Raw genomic sequence first — 18,936 nt, forward strand, 5'->3', positions numbered from 1 at the left:
TTAACATTATTCTTCAAAGAGCTAAAGTAGAACCTTTTCATTTGAGATATGCAATTAACAGACTTAAAGAGATCTCAAAAAAATCATTTACATACCAAACTCAAGTAAGTGAAGTTTGGATGGTTTTAAAGACTTAAATTGTATTTGAGCTATTATTTAATCTGTATAAACTCAACTTTATTATAAAAACATTTCAGCACAAATTTAATTTTTAATTGATTTATGAACGCAAACATGATATTCATTGATCAAACATAATTAACATGTTTTGTATGAGCTAGTTGTATTAAAATTAGAAAATGTTTTTCATGTATACACTTAATATTAATGATATTTATTGTTTATATGTTGAATTGATTTTTAGAAAATGTTAGAAATTAAGTATAAAATAACAATTTTAATTAATTATTTCATAGCTTCTTTTTTGAATGAACCTAAATATCGTACTGAAGTCAAAGAGGAGTATAAAAGTGTAGCGTTTTCTAACAAAGCAAAGGTTAAGCTTCTTAAAAGTTCTTGTGTATATTCAACTTAATTTGTTAATATCTAAACATAACAGTTTATTTGTTGTTCGTAAAGAGTATGTATAACATCAATATCTTATTTTATTTCAATTTCAATACTAATAAACGATAAAAACATATATACATGCAATTTATTACAATCAAAGTGAAGTATTCAATAATTAATGTTATATTTTAGTCTTCATTAATTAGTTGCTATACATTCTTAAATTTGTTATGTAATTTAATCGTAAGTTTAATTGATTAACAATTTTATTTTGAGGTTAAGTGACAATTGATTAAAGGACTAAATATTAAAAAACAATTTTTATGTTAATTAAAACTGTTTCTTATTAGAATTAGAAATAAACTAGATTAATGATACTTAAAAATTTTTGGTTAACTTATCTACTTATACATTTCAATGTTTTTGAAAACATTCTTTTAAATGTAGTGTAAAATGTAGAATATTGCTTTTAATAACAAACACTGGTTTGATTTTAAATTTGTTATTTGTATCTTTCAAAATTTTAACCATAGCTTGTTTTTTACAGGTCAAATACATTTTTATAACATTTGTTCAAACCTTTATCAGTGAAGTAGATAGCAGAATGCCAAATAGTTTGGATTTTAAACCATGTTAAGTAAACCAAGTTAGTAATTTATTAATATTTTATTACTCGAGATGTTGTTAGTATTTAATAAATAAGACAAGTTGAAACAAAAATAAAAGTTTTAATTTTTTTAGGCGTTAAAAAATTGGACACCAGATATTGAACGTTTTATACAACATGAAAAAATTAAACAGTTATTTGATATTAATGATAGAGAAACGATAATACAACAATATAGAAGTCTGCCTCGAAATTATCAAACAAATTTTGGTTAGCTAATAGAAGACACTGTTAATATTACCTACTTACTTACGTTTTAAAGATTTTAATCATTTCCTAAAAATGTTAGATTTTTATATAATAAATTTTAAAACGACATAATTTTTGTTAAACTAAATAGTTACATGCTTAATTCATAGAATACTTTTTTATATACATTTTATGAAAGATAAATACTTAGTTTTTTTATAAACTTTTATATTTACAGAAAAAGCTACAGATGTGAAACTTTGGATAAGTAATCCTAACCAATACGTACACCTCTCTAAGTTAATGCTGAAAATGTGCACAATCCGTTTTAGCAATGCTCAAATTGAACGTGATTTTTTAGTGATGAATTACACAAAAATAAGCGACAGTATAACATGAGTAATGCCTTGCTAAACGCCTTAATGGTAATAAGGTATGCAAATTATTTAGTTTTATGTTATAAAATGTTTTACCATAATAAAAATAATATAGTAAGTATTGACAATTTAGAATATACAATTTTACCACATCTGTTAAGAAATACTATTTTTGGAAGACTTTTAGATCCTCATAGTTACATATTTAATTTTCGTTATAAATTGATAAACAATTTTTTAACAACAATGAATCTATTAGAAGATTTTAGTTGTAAATGGTGAAAAAAACAAATGGACATGAAATTTTATTTAGTTATCCTAAACTAAACGGTGTAAGTTATAAATAGTTCGAAAAGGTATACGTTTAGTTTTATTTAAACAAAGTAATTTCATATACTTTTTTATAAATGTTTTAATTTTTTTAAGTTTAATCATTAATTTTTAATTAAGAATAAAAATCAAAGTTTCTACATTTGTTCAAAAATAAAATATAAAAGTTTTTTGTTTTTGTTAGATCTATTATAGTATTTTAATAATCTATTTGTTCAAATCTTAATCCTTAATATATTACTATTTCAATATACAGATTTTAATACAAAAATGGATCAGTATAAGGTTTTTTAAAATCTTCAGCTTTTCATTTGTTTTTATAGAAGTAAAAACTATACTCAAAAAAGTAGTTGTTATGTACAAAATATCTTAAGGATACTTAAATTCTTCAATTAAGTATTAAGCAAGATGATTATAAATAATAACTTATCTTAGATCAACCTGCTAACGCATGGATATATGCTGTAAAACGTTTCCACTATCCGAAACCCTAATAGATGAAGTTTGAAAATCTAGTTTATATAAGAACAAAAGCCACAATGTTAGGAAATTGTTGACGGAGGAAGAATATAAACAATTTAAACCTTCTAGTAAGACAATGTTTGCAGCTAACAAATTAATATAAACTGTTTTTAGGCAAAATCAAACAACTTTAACATATAAAAAATTTCAACAATTTTTTGCTATTACTTAAGTTAAACTTTAGATTCTTCAAAAGAAATTGCTGTTTTAAGAATGTACGTTATTAATGGCTATAAAATAGCTTTGTTCAAAGCTCGTACTGTGGTTTTAGTTTTCTTAGTATTGTTAAAATCTTTTTTTTACTAAGTGTAATACTTAATAATAGAATCTGATTTCAAACCATAGTAAACTAATACAGTTTTTGTACTTACAATAACTAGTGTAATAATTGTTGAACATTAGAACTTTCCACTATTTATATGTAGTAAAAAACATAAATAGCTTTTGTTCTTTTATATTTTAAACTTAGAACTTTTGAAAATATTTTTGTCATAAACGTTTTACAACTATTTCTTAACTCTATGTTTTCTTTCAAACGTTCATTTAATCTGTCAAAAGTTTTTTTAGCAAACTAACTTTGGCTCAAGGTCGAATATATTTTTATTATAAATTTTAAGCAGTAAAACTTTTTGCTTTTTATCAAAAAAGAAATCAAATTAAACGTATTAGTTTTTCATTAGATTTTTTTTTAAAGATATATGCAAATCTAATTTTTATTTGTTGAAATGTCTCAGTTTCCAGCTTTTTCATAATACAATGTTCTTATGTTGTGCAATTGTTCTTTTATTAATAAACACTTTCGATTTAACTCAAGTTAGTTATCTTTGAATCATAAAAGAATGTAGAGTAAATTAGTTAGTTACAACATAACTTTTTACTCAATTAAAAATTTATTTAAAACTTATATTTTTAATTTTCTCACATTTTTCCATTTTATCACAAACTTTGAGGGTTTAATAGGTTAATGTCAAAATAAAGTGCTACAAATTTATATGTTTTATTTATATTAGATAAAAATATATTTATTGTTAGGAACAACTACGAAATAATTACAAACAATACTTTTGAATAATTCAAAATCGAAATAATGAAAAAATACTAGTTTATAAGTAATAGCTTTAAAATTGATTTTATCTCTTAAGCTTGATTTTTCTATTAAAAAACTCTATGTTAATTGAAAATTTTTTTTAAATGTTTTTATTTATAGCTTTTTTTTACATTATTGCTACAATTTTTATAAAAACTATACTACTAACTAATTCGAGTAACAAATTTAGTATGCTAGTCGCGGATTCTCACCATGTAATCACCTTTAGTAGAATTTGCTTGTATGAGTTTTTAAAGCAAATTTTTATTTGTGTTAAGTTGAGTGTCACACAATGTTTGTATACATTAGAACAATAATTTTAGTATTTAATTTATAAAGCATACAAAAGTTGAATAAAATGAGTTTCACGTGTTTTTCATTTGAAGTTAAAGTTTATTTGAATTAAAATTTATTTATAATAAATTTAAGTAGTTTTCTTAATAAGCATAAGAATCAACTTAATTTTAAATTTTGATAGTCGTAAATAAAAATATATCTGTAGTAAAATTGTTTATACCTTTTAATATTTACAATTGTTTAAATATTAGTTTCTTGTATACTAGAGAATTTAAATATTTATAAAAGAGGATACAACAAAATAATAGATAAATTAATAAATACTTATTCAAAGTATTATAAAAACTGCAAAGTTACGGAGGAAAATGAATTTATTATTAAAAAGTAGTTTTATATTTTTAAAGCTTTAAGCTGAAAAAAAAAAAATTAAACTGTACTTATACTTTTTTGGAAGACTTATTTTTAAATAATTTGTAAAATATTACAATTAACTGTGGTCATTTAACAAACGGGTTGTTAAAATAATTAAGTACGTTTTTAAACAAACATTAACTTTAATTACCCTTATAATAAAGTTATTAAAACAAAAATTTAAAACTCTAAATTTTGAAGCTTATGTGAAGTAATAGATAAGAACTAGCTATCATTTAAAAAGTTAACTTACTATTTTTAAACTTTAAACCAAAGAGAATAAGTCGAGCGCGCTCAAACGTGACATTTTCTAATTACTCTCTTTTACTTTTATAGTTATCTCTTCAGCGCTAAAAGCGTGTTTTTATTCTTTGATGGTTTTAAATTAAAGAGAGTAATGTGAGCGCTTTAAGCGTACTATTTATTTATCTGTTTTGTTTCTTTATTTTGTATAGATTTCTCTCAAGCGCTCAAAGTGTGTTTTTTATTTGAAGGCTTAAAAATTAAGTTAGAAACTCGAGCGCGCTGAAACATACCATTTAATTTACTCTTTAATTTCTTTTGTTTTTATAGTTGTATCTCAAGCGCAAAAAGCTTGTTATAACTGTATTGTAAGCTTTGTTTTTTTATAAAAAGTTTAACATTAAAAAAGAAACAAGTTCAAAACATTTAAAAAAAAATTACTTCAATACAACTTTAACACTAAACTTTATAAGCTTTAGTATTTTATTTAACACACTTTGATTAGATATGATTTAAAGTTTTTAATTTAATTTCTAATCTTTAAATTATATTTATTTATTACTAATAAAGATTTTTTTATACCCAAGTTTGTCCGAAGCAATTTTGTTAATACTTTTGCTTATAATGCGTTTAACAAAACATTTCATTAACAAAGACTAGTTTTTGGGCACTCAGGGTGACTTTTTATTTTCAAATAGTAGCAACCTAGAGACTCGTACATCCATATAAAAGTATATTTTTAGTAGAAATAAATTAAAGCAAAAATTTTAAAATCGAAAAGTAAAATATTTCAAAATAATTAATTTAATATTTTTTTAAGGTAGAGAGAATTATCAAGCTGATATTAACAACAGTTAAATCAATAAAATGCTTCTGATTAATTGATGCAAAGTTTAAATATTTATTACAATTACAACTTGTTGTTTCTACATAGTTATATAAAAAAAATAGAACAATGGACAACTTAGCTTTCAAAATAACTAATTTAAAGTGTAAACAATTTCTTTTTTAAGTCAAAAAAATATGAAAAAAAAAATTGAAGTTTTTAGAAAAGACTTTAACTTCAACTTAATTTGTTAAATAGTTAAAAAAAAAACCAACAAAAAGTAATCTTTATATAGGTAGAAATGTAACCTAAAAGCATAATTTTAAAATTTTTTGCCAACTTTTGTAATTATTTTTGTTTAACATATAAATGCAAAACAAAAACATACAGCTTTTAAAACACTTTTTAATACTTTCTATGAAGTTTTAATCTGTTAACAAAATTTTCATTGTAGAAAATAATAAACTTTTTAAAACAAATCAGTTTCACTATCTAAATTAATAATCTGTTATATCAATAGTAAACTTGATCAAAGTAGTTACAACAGTTGTAAAAATAATAAACACGATACTTTTTACAATTTAAACACATGATATTTGTATCTATGTATGTAGATAAGAAAACTTTTTTTAATTTGAATAAACTTTAATTATTGATAAACCAAACTACAGTATATAACTATTTATACATTTTAAACATGTTGTCTTTTGTACTTCACTGTTGTTAAAAATTGAAATCATTCTTCTTTCTGCTATCATTCCACTGTAGGGGATATAACTTAAAAAAAGTGTAATTAAAAGATTTTAAATCTTTTTGTTATTACTTATTCACACACTTAGTATCAATTGCAAACAAAAAACAAATATATAAAATATTTTATTACAACAAAAATTAACAGTGACAGTATGAAAAATTTTAAAGCTATTATCAAGGTTCATGAAAAGAAAAAGAAAAAACATTGAACTAAATACAAAATATTTTTAATACATTAGTTTTATTTCATATTATTAATATTTATAAGAAGCTTTGAAAATATAAACTTAAGGGTTAGGTTTTCTAAAATAAAATTGATAACTTATCATCAAACTTAATAAAAAACAAATGTCTTTTTAATGAAATTATATAAAAAACTTGAAAACTAAACCTATATGAAGACAGTAATCATTAAAACTTAACTAAAGTTTCTAAGCAAAAATAAAAACTCAATATGTTACTAGAAAAAGTCAACATTTAATAAAAATAACTTTGTTATCACATTGTTTATTAAATCAACAGCTTTGATTGATAATATAATTAAAAAGAAAAATTTATAATTAAATAATTTTGAAATAAATCATTTGTACAAGTAGGTATTTAACTAGTATTTACTGTTTAATTATATAGAAATTAGACATTTCTAATGTTAATAATTATTAGAGGTCTAAAAAGCATGTAAAACTAAAAACCTACTTAATAAATTTTAGTTAAAGGTTTATCAAATATTCTATTAATTTTATTAAACGTTTTTTCTAAAAAAAAAGTGTTTAATATATACCTATAATATATATACCTTTAAGTCATAATATAAAAATTATACATTAAACTTTTTTTAATTTTGTAAGACTTAAACTACTTTCAAAAATACTATTGCTAAATAAATAGCAAAAGCTACTAAAGCATTACAATTCTCTTAAAAATGTTTTTAACTACAAGAATACATAAAAAAAACACCCAAGCTGTTTCTGCAGGAGAGGGATATCAAATGACATATTCACTCCTCAATAAAACCATTACACTTGTCTAACAACTGGATAATTACTAAACAGGTTAAACTCAATGACTGCCGATAATCTAATTATTTTTTATATAAAATTTGGAGTATTTATAAATTAAACAAAAAAACCAAGTCCATCAACTATCATGCTCTCAAGGAATTCTTTCCTTAACAAAACCATTACCAGCGTTTTCCTCTCTTCCTCGAGGTCTTTGCTAAATTTTCTTCCACCAAATTCTTCTGTTCTAGTAGCAGACAGGATCAGGTTAATGTGCTTATCAAAAGCACTGAAGTAAACTATAAATGTGCAACTATCTTATTAATAAGAAATTTTATACAATTTTTGTGATGGTAATAAGGTAATTTCCAAAATCTTAAACTATTATTTTACCTACAGTTATACATCAGTTATTGATAAAGTAGGTTGTCACTCTTTAAGGCATAAAAAACAGCTTTAGTTAAATCAAACTAGTTTGAGTTTGTCAGAAAATTAAAAAGTAATAATGAAGATGAGTCAATTAATAAAAATCTGCTTTTTATGACACTTAAAATAGACAAAAATTTTTAATAATAACAAAATAACTTTGTAAAATATAGAACATAAGTAAACACGCATTTTAAGAAAAACAAATAGCTAGAGGTTAAGTAAAAATAACTAATCTAGACTCAGTAAACCAAAGAATTTTTATTTAAAACTAGTCACAAAAATTTCTGAGTGTATGCAACCTTATTAATTACAGGTAATTTAATATTTACTTGTAATATATAGTTATCTAAGCACTATTAGTTGTTAAGCTAAACAAATAAGGACCAGACATAAGGGAAATCCTGGTGTATATATAACAGTAAGTTAAATGTATCAAATGATACACTTGATGTGATATGAATTTTTACCGCATAGAGTGTTTTAAACTTATAGTTTATCAACAAATACTAAACTAATTTTAAGTACTTGTAAAACTAGGTTGACTTTTTTCCATAAATCATAAATAATATGTATAATATAATATTTTTTTATTTTATTTGCCTGTAAGTAATTTAAGCTAATAGGTTTTAGAAACTACACATTTCTTTAGTTGTAAACACTTATCAGGCTGCCACTCGTTTTTTCAAAAATTTTTTCAGGTTTTTAAAAGTACAAAAATATTGAAATACACATTGTCTAGTTTTTGTTAAAAGTTAAGTTTTAGGTAAAATCAGTGTTAAACAGTAGGAAAACATTGAAAAATACTGTAAAGCTACTCTAAATGTGTTTTTTAATAAAAAAAATGATAAAAATATTTTATTTATGTGGTAGATTTTTAATGTAAAATTAATTTTGTTTTACTTAACATGTAAAAAATGTTTAAAATTCCAGGTTTTTCCAGATTTCTAGGTAAGCTGGCAACCTTGAGTTATAGTTAAAATCTTACGAATTTTAAATTAAATGCTTAACATTTTTGTGTATACAATAATTCAAACACTCTCGTTTGATTTTAGAGCAAGATCATTAGATTTCAACTTGAATACAAGGAAATCAATTGAAATATAAAATTAAAAAAAAATTCTTAACAAAAAATGTTTTGTCCTATAAAGCTCTTAATTTACCTTTTTTTTTTAAATCTTTAAAACATTGAAATTGTATATAACAATAATAATAATTTTTTAACTTCTTGAGTAAAAGATTTGGCCTGATACTTAATGCCATTAAAAGATACATTTAAAGACATTGCTGACAGTATTAGTTACCTGATTAAGGGATCAGTAAACCAGTCAGCGGTTTGTATTCAAAATTCTAATGCAACTAATATAAATTAGTTTTATTTTCAAAAGTTAAGTGATTCCAAAAAAAATTAAGTGTTATCTTTAAAAAAAAACTAACTATTGCCTATTTTTTCTTTGTTTAAGGTAGTTTTTGAGATAAATATTTAAAATTAAAAAACTTAGTAAGTACCTAATTCACTTAAAATTTTTTGATTTCTACAGTTAAGAAGAAATTAAAATAACTTTTTAGTCAAACATTTAATAAAAAACTAAAGCTTTTTTTTTTTAATTTTTTAAGTATATTGGTTTTAAAAATTATCCCTATTTAAACTAATTGTTTGTAATAAAGTAAATAAAATACATTGAAAACTTGAAATAAATTGCTTAGATTTATAGAAAAAAACAAAATTTTTTGAATTTATGTGATAATTAAATGTGTAAGTTTAAATTTTCATAGGTATATTTTCCATAGGGTTGCCACTCATAGGTCAAAAAAACTTATCTAAGTGACAAAAAGCTGCTCAAGTCAAAACTTAGAAACATTTGAAATTTAATAAAATATTTTTTTTTAACAAACTTGGCCATAAAAAGCAAAAAATGAAAATAAGTCAACTAAAAATCATTTAAATCTAAAAAAATAATAAGTGTTAACTAAATCATTGTTAAACAGTAATCCAGGTTTTATTCATTCTTAAAATCATAAATTTTCATTTATACTTAGACCAAATCTATCATGACAAATGTATATTTTTAATTGGATAGTACAATCAGTTTTAACCTTTGTAATAAACTATGTAGTACAATATAAGTAGTTAGAGCACAAGAAATAAGTACATGACTGTACACTTAAAAAACATGTCTGTAAAATTTGAACACTATTACGAAGAAATGTCTGTGTTAGAGTGCTTTATGTAATAGATTGTACTTTGATGAAAGCAAAAAAAAATGTTTATTTAAAAAAGTTCAGATGGTCATAAAAAAATAAGTCTATTAGATAAAAAACAAATTGATAAAAAACTGTAGTTTTAACAACATGTCTGCAAAACTTAACTATTTTTTTTTCAAATAAATGTATGTGTTAGATCACTTTTCTGATTTTTAAATGAAAAAAGGACTAAATACTCAATTATTTAAGTAAAAATCAATTTTTAAAACAGGTTTAAAAAACTTAGTTAGGAAATTATAAAATATAATTTAAACAACTAAATATAATGAATAAAATTTCTTTTTTTAATTTTTCTGCACTCACTTTCAAGTGTTTACAAATATACATTATGAAGTTATGTAACTTCTGTGTTTGAATGTAAGAAATAAATTTATTTTGGTAAATTCCCTTGGGAAAATAAAAACAGCTAGAATTATTGAGCCTTATACTTATAACATGTCTGGTTAGAAGTGATCCGGTTAGAAATGATAGCTGGTTAGAAATGATCGGCTCCAATACTATGGTGGGTTAAAATATATACCATAATTATTTTCAAAGTTTAAATAAACTTAAATTCCTGGAGCACTCACTTATACTAATCAAAAAAAAGAAAGTAATTATGGTAAATTTTTTTAAACTTAAAAACTTATTTCACATATAAACAGCTTAAATTTACACTTTATTATTACTTCTTATTAAGTATGAACGGTGTTATTTTTAACTTAAAAGTGTTTTTCGTTTCAAAAAATTTATATTTAATATATAAAAAGTAAATTATTGAACATTAAAAAATCTGTAATGTGCTAAGTTCAACTAGAGTAATTAAGATATTACAAAGTACATATATAATATTCCCTTATCAAATTACCCTAAGCGAAATGTTTTATTTTGATTCCGATATCTAACTTTGTCAATCTACGATGTCTATGACTTTCTTTAATAAGAGACAAGTCAAAAATGCCATTTTCCCGAGTAAATAGTGTGTTGTTTATATAAAAATTGCTTTTTTTTTCATTATTTCCCAACAAGTAATTGACATCAACATTATCAGTCAAATCACTAAAATTTACACTTTATCATACTTAAGGAGAAGTTTTAAGATGCGTTTTGGACATAAAGCCGCAAATTCGGCATTTTTTAAAATGAAAGACTTAGTAAAACATTAAAAAGGTTTTACTCAATTTTCTAACAAGTATTGGTTTTGGAATTTGCACAAATGATAAATCTGTTTAGGCATATTTTTTAATCGCAACCTTTCTATTTGATCTATAATCAATTTGATTTTGTTATTTTACCTTCTACGACTTGGCCTCATAAATGTTTTTTGATTTGATTTTTTATGTAACACTAAACGGGAATTAATATTTAGCTTTTGTGAGTTTTTATGTGATTTGCTTGTATAGTACTTTTAAATTAAATTTAAGCTTACTTATAAAAATCAGCAAGCGTTTCAAATAGTCGAAACTTGTTTTTCAAGTCTTTGTTAATTATATCCAAATTCCTAATATATTTGAAAATAACAGATGTGTTCTGTAACCGCTCTGTTAATAATCGAAATTTTATATTTATTTAGTTTTATAATTTAAAACATAATAAAAGGTTAAATTAATAGCTTATACTTTATAAAAAGTCAGAACAATTAAACTAAAAATAATAACAATAACAAAAATATTAGACTAAATTTTAAGATTATAAAAAAGTTTATCGTAGTTTTTAGATATACATTATACACTTTAAAAAACTTTGACTGTTATAAAAAAAATGTTTTTCAAATGCGAATAATTAGTAGAATTTTATATTTTAATGTTTATGCAATGCACTCTTGTAAATGGGCATTTTCAAGAATATTATATTGAAACTGATAAACTAATCAACAAACAGCATTAAATTTAAATCATTGTAAAATAACAACGAGTGTAAAGTTAGCTTGAATATTTTTTTTAAATGTCCAAACTTTGGATCTAATTATTTTCTTTATCTTATTAGCTAATTAAAAGCTTTTTTTTTTTTATAGAAACGGTCCTTTGTCTTTAAACTAAAAAAATTCTATTGGATTGCAATTTGGTTTTTTGAGTGGTGCCTTATAGAAAAGTTTGAGTTATTAAAAAAAAATTATTTTATGAGTTTGAATAAAAAAAAAAATAGTGTAATTTTTTTTTTTAATCTTCTTAATAATATGTGTATAAACAGCTAAAATATGTTTTACTAAATGTCAATATTTTGCACAATTTGACCTTAATTGGTTTTTTTTATGAATTTTTGAATTTTATGAATTATAAACTCAAACTCATAAAAAAAAATTCATAAAAAATATTGACAGTTATTAATGAAAAAATTATAGTCATTTACACACATATTATTAAGAAGATTAAATAAAAATTATAAGTTGTTTTCTACTCAAACTCATAAAAAAAATAAAAAAAACCCAATTTTTTCTAAAGGGCCCCACTCAAAAAACCAAATCCCTATCCAACGGAGTTTTTTAGTTTTAAATCAAAGGACTATTTTTTAGAAAAAAAAAAACAATTAGCTTTTAAGATTAGAAAAATAACTAAACACTAAGTTTGGACAAAAAAAAATTATTCAAGCTAACTTCACACTCATAAAATAACAATAACAAGTTTACTAATGTTGTTGAGTCTTAATGTTAATTTGTCAACCAGCTTTGAGATTTGATTTGAGCAAATTGATTTGGAATCCAATCTGTATTGATTGTTGACCATCAAACAATGGTGTTGAGTCTTACTGTGAGTTTATAGACCAGTTTTGAGATTGGTTTTGAACAGTTTGTTTTAGAATTCAATTTGTATTGATTACTGACCTCTAAACAGTGTTGTTGAGTCTTAATTTAAATTTGTCAACCAGCTTTGAGATTTTTTATGAGCAGTTAGTTTTTGAATTCATTTTGTATTGATTACTGGCCTCTAAACAGTGTTGTTGAGTCTTAATTTAAATTTGTCAACCAGCTTTGAAATTGGTTTTGACCAGTTTTTTTGGAATTCATTTTGTATTGGTTACTGACCTCTAAACAGTTTTGTTGAGTCTTAATTTTAATTTATCAACCAGTTTTGAGATTGGTTTTGAACAGTTTGTTTTGGAATTCAATCTGTGTTGATAATAAACCTTCAACAAGTGCAGGGTTACCAAAAAACTTGGCTACATGGAAAACCCTGGAATTTGACAATTTAGGCTAAAACCCTGGAGTTTGATAAATTTTGAAAAAAAAACCTGAAAAATCTGGAACTTTAAACACTATTTACATGCTAAGTAGAAAAATTTTGATTTGACAAAAAATTGTTACCTTAAATATATAAAGTTCTGTCAGCATCAAAATTTTTTTTATAAAAAATCACATTTGAAGTAGCTTTACCATATCTTTTTAATGTTTTTATACTGTTTAAGAAAGTTTTGACCTTAAAATAAATTTTAAACCAAAAGAAGACTCAACAATGTGTACTTTTAAAAACCTGAAGGAATTTTGGAAATCTGGAAAAAACTTTTCCAAAATTATTTGCAAAACCTGACCAGTGGTGTTGAATCTTACTGTGAATTTGTCAACCAGTTTTGATATTAGTTCTTATCAGGTTATTTCTACGCTGGTAAGGAAATTTAATCTGGATTTCCTTGTTCTTTTAACTTCAGTTCAGTCAAAATGACAGATATAGATTATTTAACAAAGTGATCCAAAGTTTTAAGATATAAAAAAATAATTAAGGAAGTTATTTGAATGTTAAATAAAAAAATTTGTTGAATTTTAATAGTTTTTTGTTACAGTGCGTAACAACCAACATAGTTTTGAAGATTATTTATTATTAGTCAAGTTATTTATAAATTATAAAATTTCAGATCATAAAAAGTATTATAACTTAGTTTATTAACTTGTTCTCATAAGCATGTTTAGTATCAAAATATTAAGTTTCTACATGGTTTACTTTCCTTAATTTGAATAATGAAATACTTAATTGGAAGATTAAACAAAAGTTTGTTGATGTCATTCGTTGTACTTTAAAACTATTTTGATAGTTTTAAATGTTAAAAAGAATATTGTTGTTTTAATGTAATAACTAAGAAAATGTTATGTTGTAATTTATTTGTAGTTTATATAGAATGCACCCTTGTTTAAAGAGCATTTACATGAAAATCAAAATAAAACTGAAAGACCAATCAACAAACAACTTGTAATATTAATTGAAATTAATATCAAATTAACACTTAAAAGGTGTGTTTCTTGATATTTTTATTCATTGAGTTGATTGGTTTTGAGCAGTTTGTTTTGAAGTTCAATCTGTATTGACTACTGACCTTCAGCCAGATGTGTTGAGTCTTACTATGAATTTATCAACTATTTTTAACATTGGCTCTAATCAGATTATCTCTACATCTTTTTTTTTTTTGGAAATCTAATCTGGATTTATTTGTTGTTTTGACTTCAGTTCATTCTCAGCTCGGTTTTGCTACACATTTTAGTGCAGGGTTTCCCAAACTTTTTTTCAAATGGTCCCTTTAAAGAAATTAAAAAAGCTATGGCTACCTTTAACAAGATAACTCAAAAACTTATCATTAAAAGCACATAAGAATTTTTTTTTGCTCTTCATTATCAACTCAAGAATATCTAGTGTAAACTTCAAAACTACCTTTAAAAACACCTAAGACCTTTTTTCTTTGTATTTGCTATTCAACAACAAATCTAGTATATCTAATGTTAGTTTTCAAATTATAACATCATAATCCCCCTGTGGCTCTTTTGCTGCTCATGGCCTGCTGAATATCTGTCAATGCCCCCTAAGTTGCCACTTGGCCCACTTTAGGAAACTTTGTTTTAGAGATTGGACATAAACAACAATTTAACCACTTGTATTTACTTAACTGCAAATTGATTAGGGTTTATGTTAAGTTAAGTTATTGTTGTGTTGCTGACTTTTATATTTGTTTAACTGCCAATTTTCGTAATATTTTTTAATAATTTTTACTAATTTCCATGCTAAATTGAATAAAATTGATATTAAAAATATTCTTGTTGTTTAGTTTATGTTTAAATGTTTGCAAATATTTTATATTTAAATTTAAATATAGAAAACGGACCTCAAGTATAATTCCGTCCTCTAGCCTAGATTTAGCTGAGCTACCTAGCAGAAATTCTTCACAAACGTAATAAAGTGACCATCAATGCTAAGGGTAATCCTAACAATTTCAATGTTAAATATTGTTTGATAAAAGTGTTTGTGTCTAATTCAATGACCGAAAGTTTTTGTTTAAACTTCAGGTTTTCAGACAAGAATTTGTTTATTTTTCCGACCAATATAAAGCTTATTGTAATGTTTGTATTATTTTGTGTAAATTACACTAGTGTGAACTTCGCTCGAATGGTTTTTTATGTAATTAATTTTTTAACTAAACTTTAAAACCAATTATTTTCAAATTGTTTAATGCTAATTTGAAACTTGTTTTTTATTCTAAAGAACGTTATTTTTCTTTGATTTCCACAATAATTTCCATCGAAATTGGGTTTGAATTTTGTAGTGGGGCATTTAAAAATTTTGAGTTTTTTTCTACATTTTTAATTTTACGAGTTTTTCTTCAAAAATAATAAACATTTTTTTAAGTTTATTTTTTTAACATACTTAAAAAACTAAGTTTAAAAATGAATTTAGTATTTTTTTTTATACCATAAGCCTAAATAATTCTTAGAAAGTTCCAACTTTGCAGGATTTTAAATTTTTAAGTTTACAGAATTTTATGCAAAAATAATTTTTTTTAGTAATTGTTATTTAACAGACTTGTATAGCTAAGTTTCATAATGTAATTTTATTTTTCTCCCAATTAATTATTGTTTTTTAAATATATGACCCATACAAGTTTTACTTAAACTCATTGAACTTTAGCAAAAAATTCCTTAAATAGCTTTGCTAAAAATTTATGTAAATCTTGTATGGGTCGTATATCTAAAAGACAATAATTAATTGGGAAAAATATAATTACATCATGAAACTTAACTATACAAGTCTTTTAAAAACAAAATAAATAAAAATATTTATTTTTGCATAAAAGTCTGCAAACCTAAAAATTGAAAATCGTGCAAAATGGAATTTTCCGAAAAAAAAAAATTTAGGCTGACGGTATTAAAAAAAGTAAATTGCATAATAACAAGTTTAAACTTAGTTTAATAAGTATGTTTAAAAGAAAATTAAAAAAAAGTTATCCATTTCGGAGAAAAACTTGTAAAATTAGAAAAATAGATAAAGTGTCAAAAGTTTAAAAGGGCCCCACTACAAAAGTCAAATCCCAATTTGATGAAAATTAATGTGAAAAACAAAGCAAAAGAACGTTTATTAGAATAAAAAAACGTTCCAAGTTAGCATTAAGGAATTTGATAATAATATGTTTTAAAATTTGGTTTAGATAAAAATTAAAAAAAAATCCATTCAAGCCAAGTATTCGCTCATAAAATTACGTTTTGTTCAAAATAAACTTTGGCTGAAATTGTTTTACAGAAGTGCTCAAAAAAATATCAGTAAACTCGTTTAAACACTAGAATGATAAATGTAATTTAAATTAGCAGTTTACGACGGAAGTAGTAACCTTTTAACAGAAACAAAATGCAAAGCATTAACAACAAAGTGTGGTAAGAAGTAATTAAAAAACAATAACATTTAAGAGTAAAGAAACTTATACATTGGAGCATGTACAAGTAAAATTTATGAAATTCAGTGTCAAATCAGTATAATACTAGAATTAAACTTACTTAAATAACCATAGATATTTACAAGAACTTTATTATAATTTACTACTTGGAAAATTATATAACATTCAAACAATTTTAGAAATAAACTGAACTTTTTGGCTAATAAATAATGGCTATGAACTTATCAAAAAATGGTCTTTTAAAACCATCAGAACAATTAATAAACAAAAAAGATGTGAACCATAAACGAAAATTACTGGCTGAAGACAAATCTAATAGTTTTGAAAAATGTTTTAGAGGTTCAGTAAAGTACGACTTCGTCGAGCTTTGCAAAGAAATATGCTCTAAAGATTTGGATGTAAAACATTTACAATCTAATAAAGATGTACAAGGTAAAATGTTTATAAGTTTTAGCTTTGCGTTTAAAATTGTAGTAAAATAGTTGTTATTTTTTATATTTGTCAAAATAATTATAGTTTTGCTAAATTGGTTTATTTAGTCTTGAGTTTATTTAAAACTGTAGATTTTTTTTATCAAAACTTTAAAAAACAAACCGTTTTTATAAAGAAACCGAACATTTTTGCTTTCTTTTTTGCATAAAGTTATTCTTTAAAAAAGTACCAATTACAAATTTTGTCGGCTTTAAACTTATTTGATTATCATTTCAACTTAAATTTGTTTAAAAAGTATATACTTAAAGTTTATATTTATTTTGTAAATACTCAAATTTGTAGAATAATAGTATAATTTTAGTTTTAGTTTCTTTTACTTACAAAAATTATTCTTAAATGTTTTTAGATGAAGCTATGCAAAACAATAATCATATAGCTTTGATTTTTAAAAGGAATAAAGCTTTGCTCAAAGAAGATGTAATCTTTGAAAAAAACTTTTTTTTTGAAGAAAAAGTATCTGTTAAAAATGTCACTTTATTATACACCCTTGCAAAAGTCTTCAATTTATCTCGTCTTAAAGAAACAACGTTACCCTACATACAACGTTGCTTTTCAATGGTAGTAGAAACTCAAAGCTTCATGGAGTTAAAACTTGAACTAGTTGCAAAAATACTTTCAAGTTCAGAAATAAGCATTCACTCTGAAGTTGAAGTATATAATGCTGTCATTAATTGGTTAAAGTACAAAGTTAAAGACCGCAGCAAGTATGCAAAACAACTGTTACTAGCAGTTCGTCTTCCTTTACTTTCGGATTGCGCTCTAAACTGTGTTGTAAATAGTTCTTCATCATTCATTCAAAATAATGAATTCGCTCATGAACTAAAAGAAATAGTAGCAAGAACGGATTACTCTTTCAAAAACAAACAAAGCGTATACTACAAAACTAGATATTGTAGCCAGGAAAAGTTTCACACGTTGATTTTCTGTGGCTTTGAAGAAACTTGTTTTAAAGCAACAAATGATGTTAACAAAACCAAAAGAAACAACTTGAATAGTATAAAATTTATTCCAACTTTGTATAAGATGCTTTACTATTCTAAATCAGTTTGCATAAAAGGCGAAGTCTACTTGCTAGATGTAGTTGATCATGAACAAGATATTATAACCTCTGTAGAAAAATATTCACCGTGGAAAAAAACCTGGACTAAATTTGCTAGTATGGTGGATGATCGTAGATGCTATACAGCTTGCGCATACATGGACAGCATTTTTGTGATCGGTGGTATGCTAATGTTAGATTCGTGGATAACTCTCAACTCCTGCTTGCAGTTCAATACTACGAGCAAAAAATGGAAAGAAGTCTCAAGAATGAAGGAGGCAAGAGAAGGATTAGTTAGCGCTGTATTTGAAGGAAAAATAATTGTGTCTGGAGGTCAGGACATTAGATACAGAGCCTTGAATACTGTAGAAGCGTATGACGTGATATCTGACAAATGGACGTCAATGCCTAACTTGGTTAAAAGTATACGTCATCAAAAACTTTTAGCAGTTAAAAACAAACTGTATGTTGTTAGAACAGATGGCAACGACTTCGAAGTATTTGACACGATAAGTAGAAAATTTGTTGTTTTTAAACAAGAATTTAACTATGACCATTTCTATCAAGTTGTTTCAATTCAGAATAAAATTATGATTTTCTACACAGGAATCTCTTCAATCATTTTTTATGATGTTGAAGAAAAAGAATGGTCTGAACAACCGTTTGACGCTACCAAGGAACTGAACGGTTTTTCGACTGTAAAAATACCTTGGTATTAATATTCTTTGAAACAAAACATTCTTGTTATACTAGACTTTTAATTAAAACAGTTATAACTCTACAAAACAGTTCTGGATTTAAAACAATTATTCTTTAAAGATAGTTTACACAAAAGTTAAACTTAATAAAAAACTTTTCTATTATATGAAACCATGAAAAAACC

At 23.8% G+C, this 18,936-nt stretch overlaps 1 protein-coding gene across 1 annotated transcript; it reads left to right on the plus strand.

Annotated features, from left to right (window-relative positions):
* Window positions 1–18,037: 18,037 nt before the first annotated feature.
* Window positions 18,038–18,737, plus strand: LOC145840386 (kelch-like protein 35). Its single transcript, XM_082947636.1, has 2 exons — window positions 18,038–18,550; window positions 18,660–18,737. The coding sequence occupies exons 1-2, from the start codon at window positions 18,038–18,040 to the stop codon at window positions 18,735–18,737; spliced, it is 591 nt and encodes a 196-aa protein (XP_082803762.1).
* Window positions 18,738–18,936: the final 199 nt, after the last annotated feature.

Source organism: Thalia democratica, chromosome 1, assembly GCF_965202585.1.
Source record: "Thalia democratica chromosome 1, ktThaDemo2.hap1.1, whole genome shotgun sequence".
Taxonomy (NCBI): Eukaryota; Metazoa; Chordata; class Thaliacea; order Salpida; family Salpidae; genus Thalia; species Thalia democratica.

What these genes read in the sequence shown, in the direction of transcription:
- LOC145840386 (XM_082947636.1), top strand. Translation starts at nt 18,038, where the DNA reads ATGCTTTACTATTCTAAATCAGTTTGCATAAAAGGCGAAGTCTACTTG. An exon ending in CAGATGGCAACGACTTCGAA is followed by an intron (nt 18,551 to 18,659) that starts GTATTTGACACG and finishes TTTTCTACACAG; the next exon opens with GAATCTCTTCAATCATTTTT.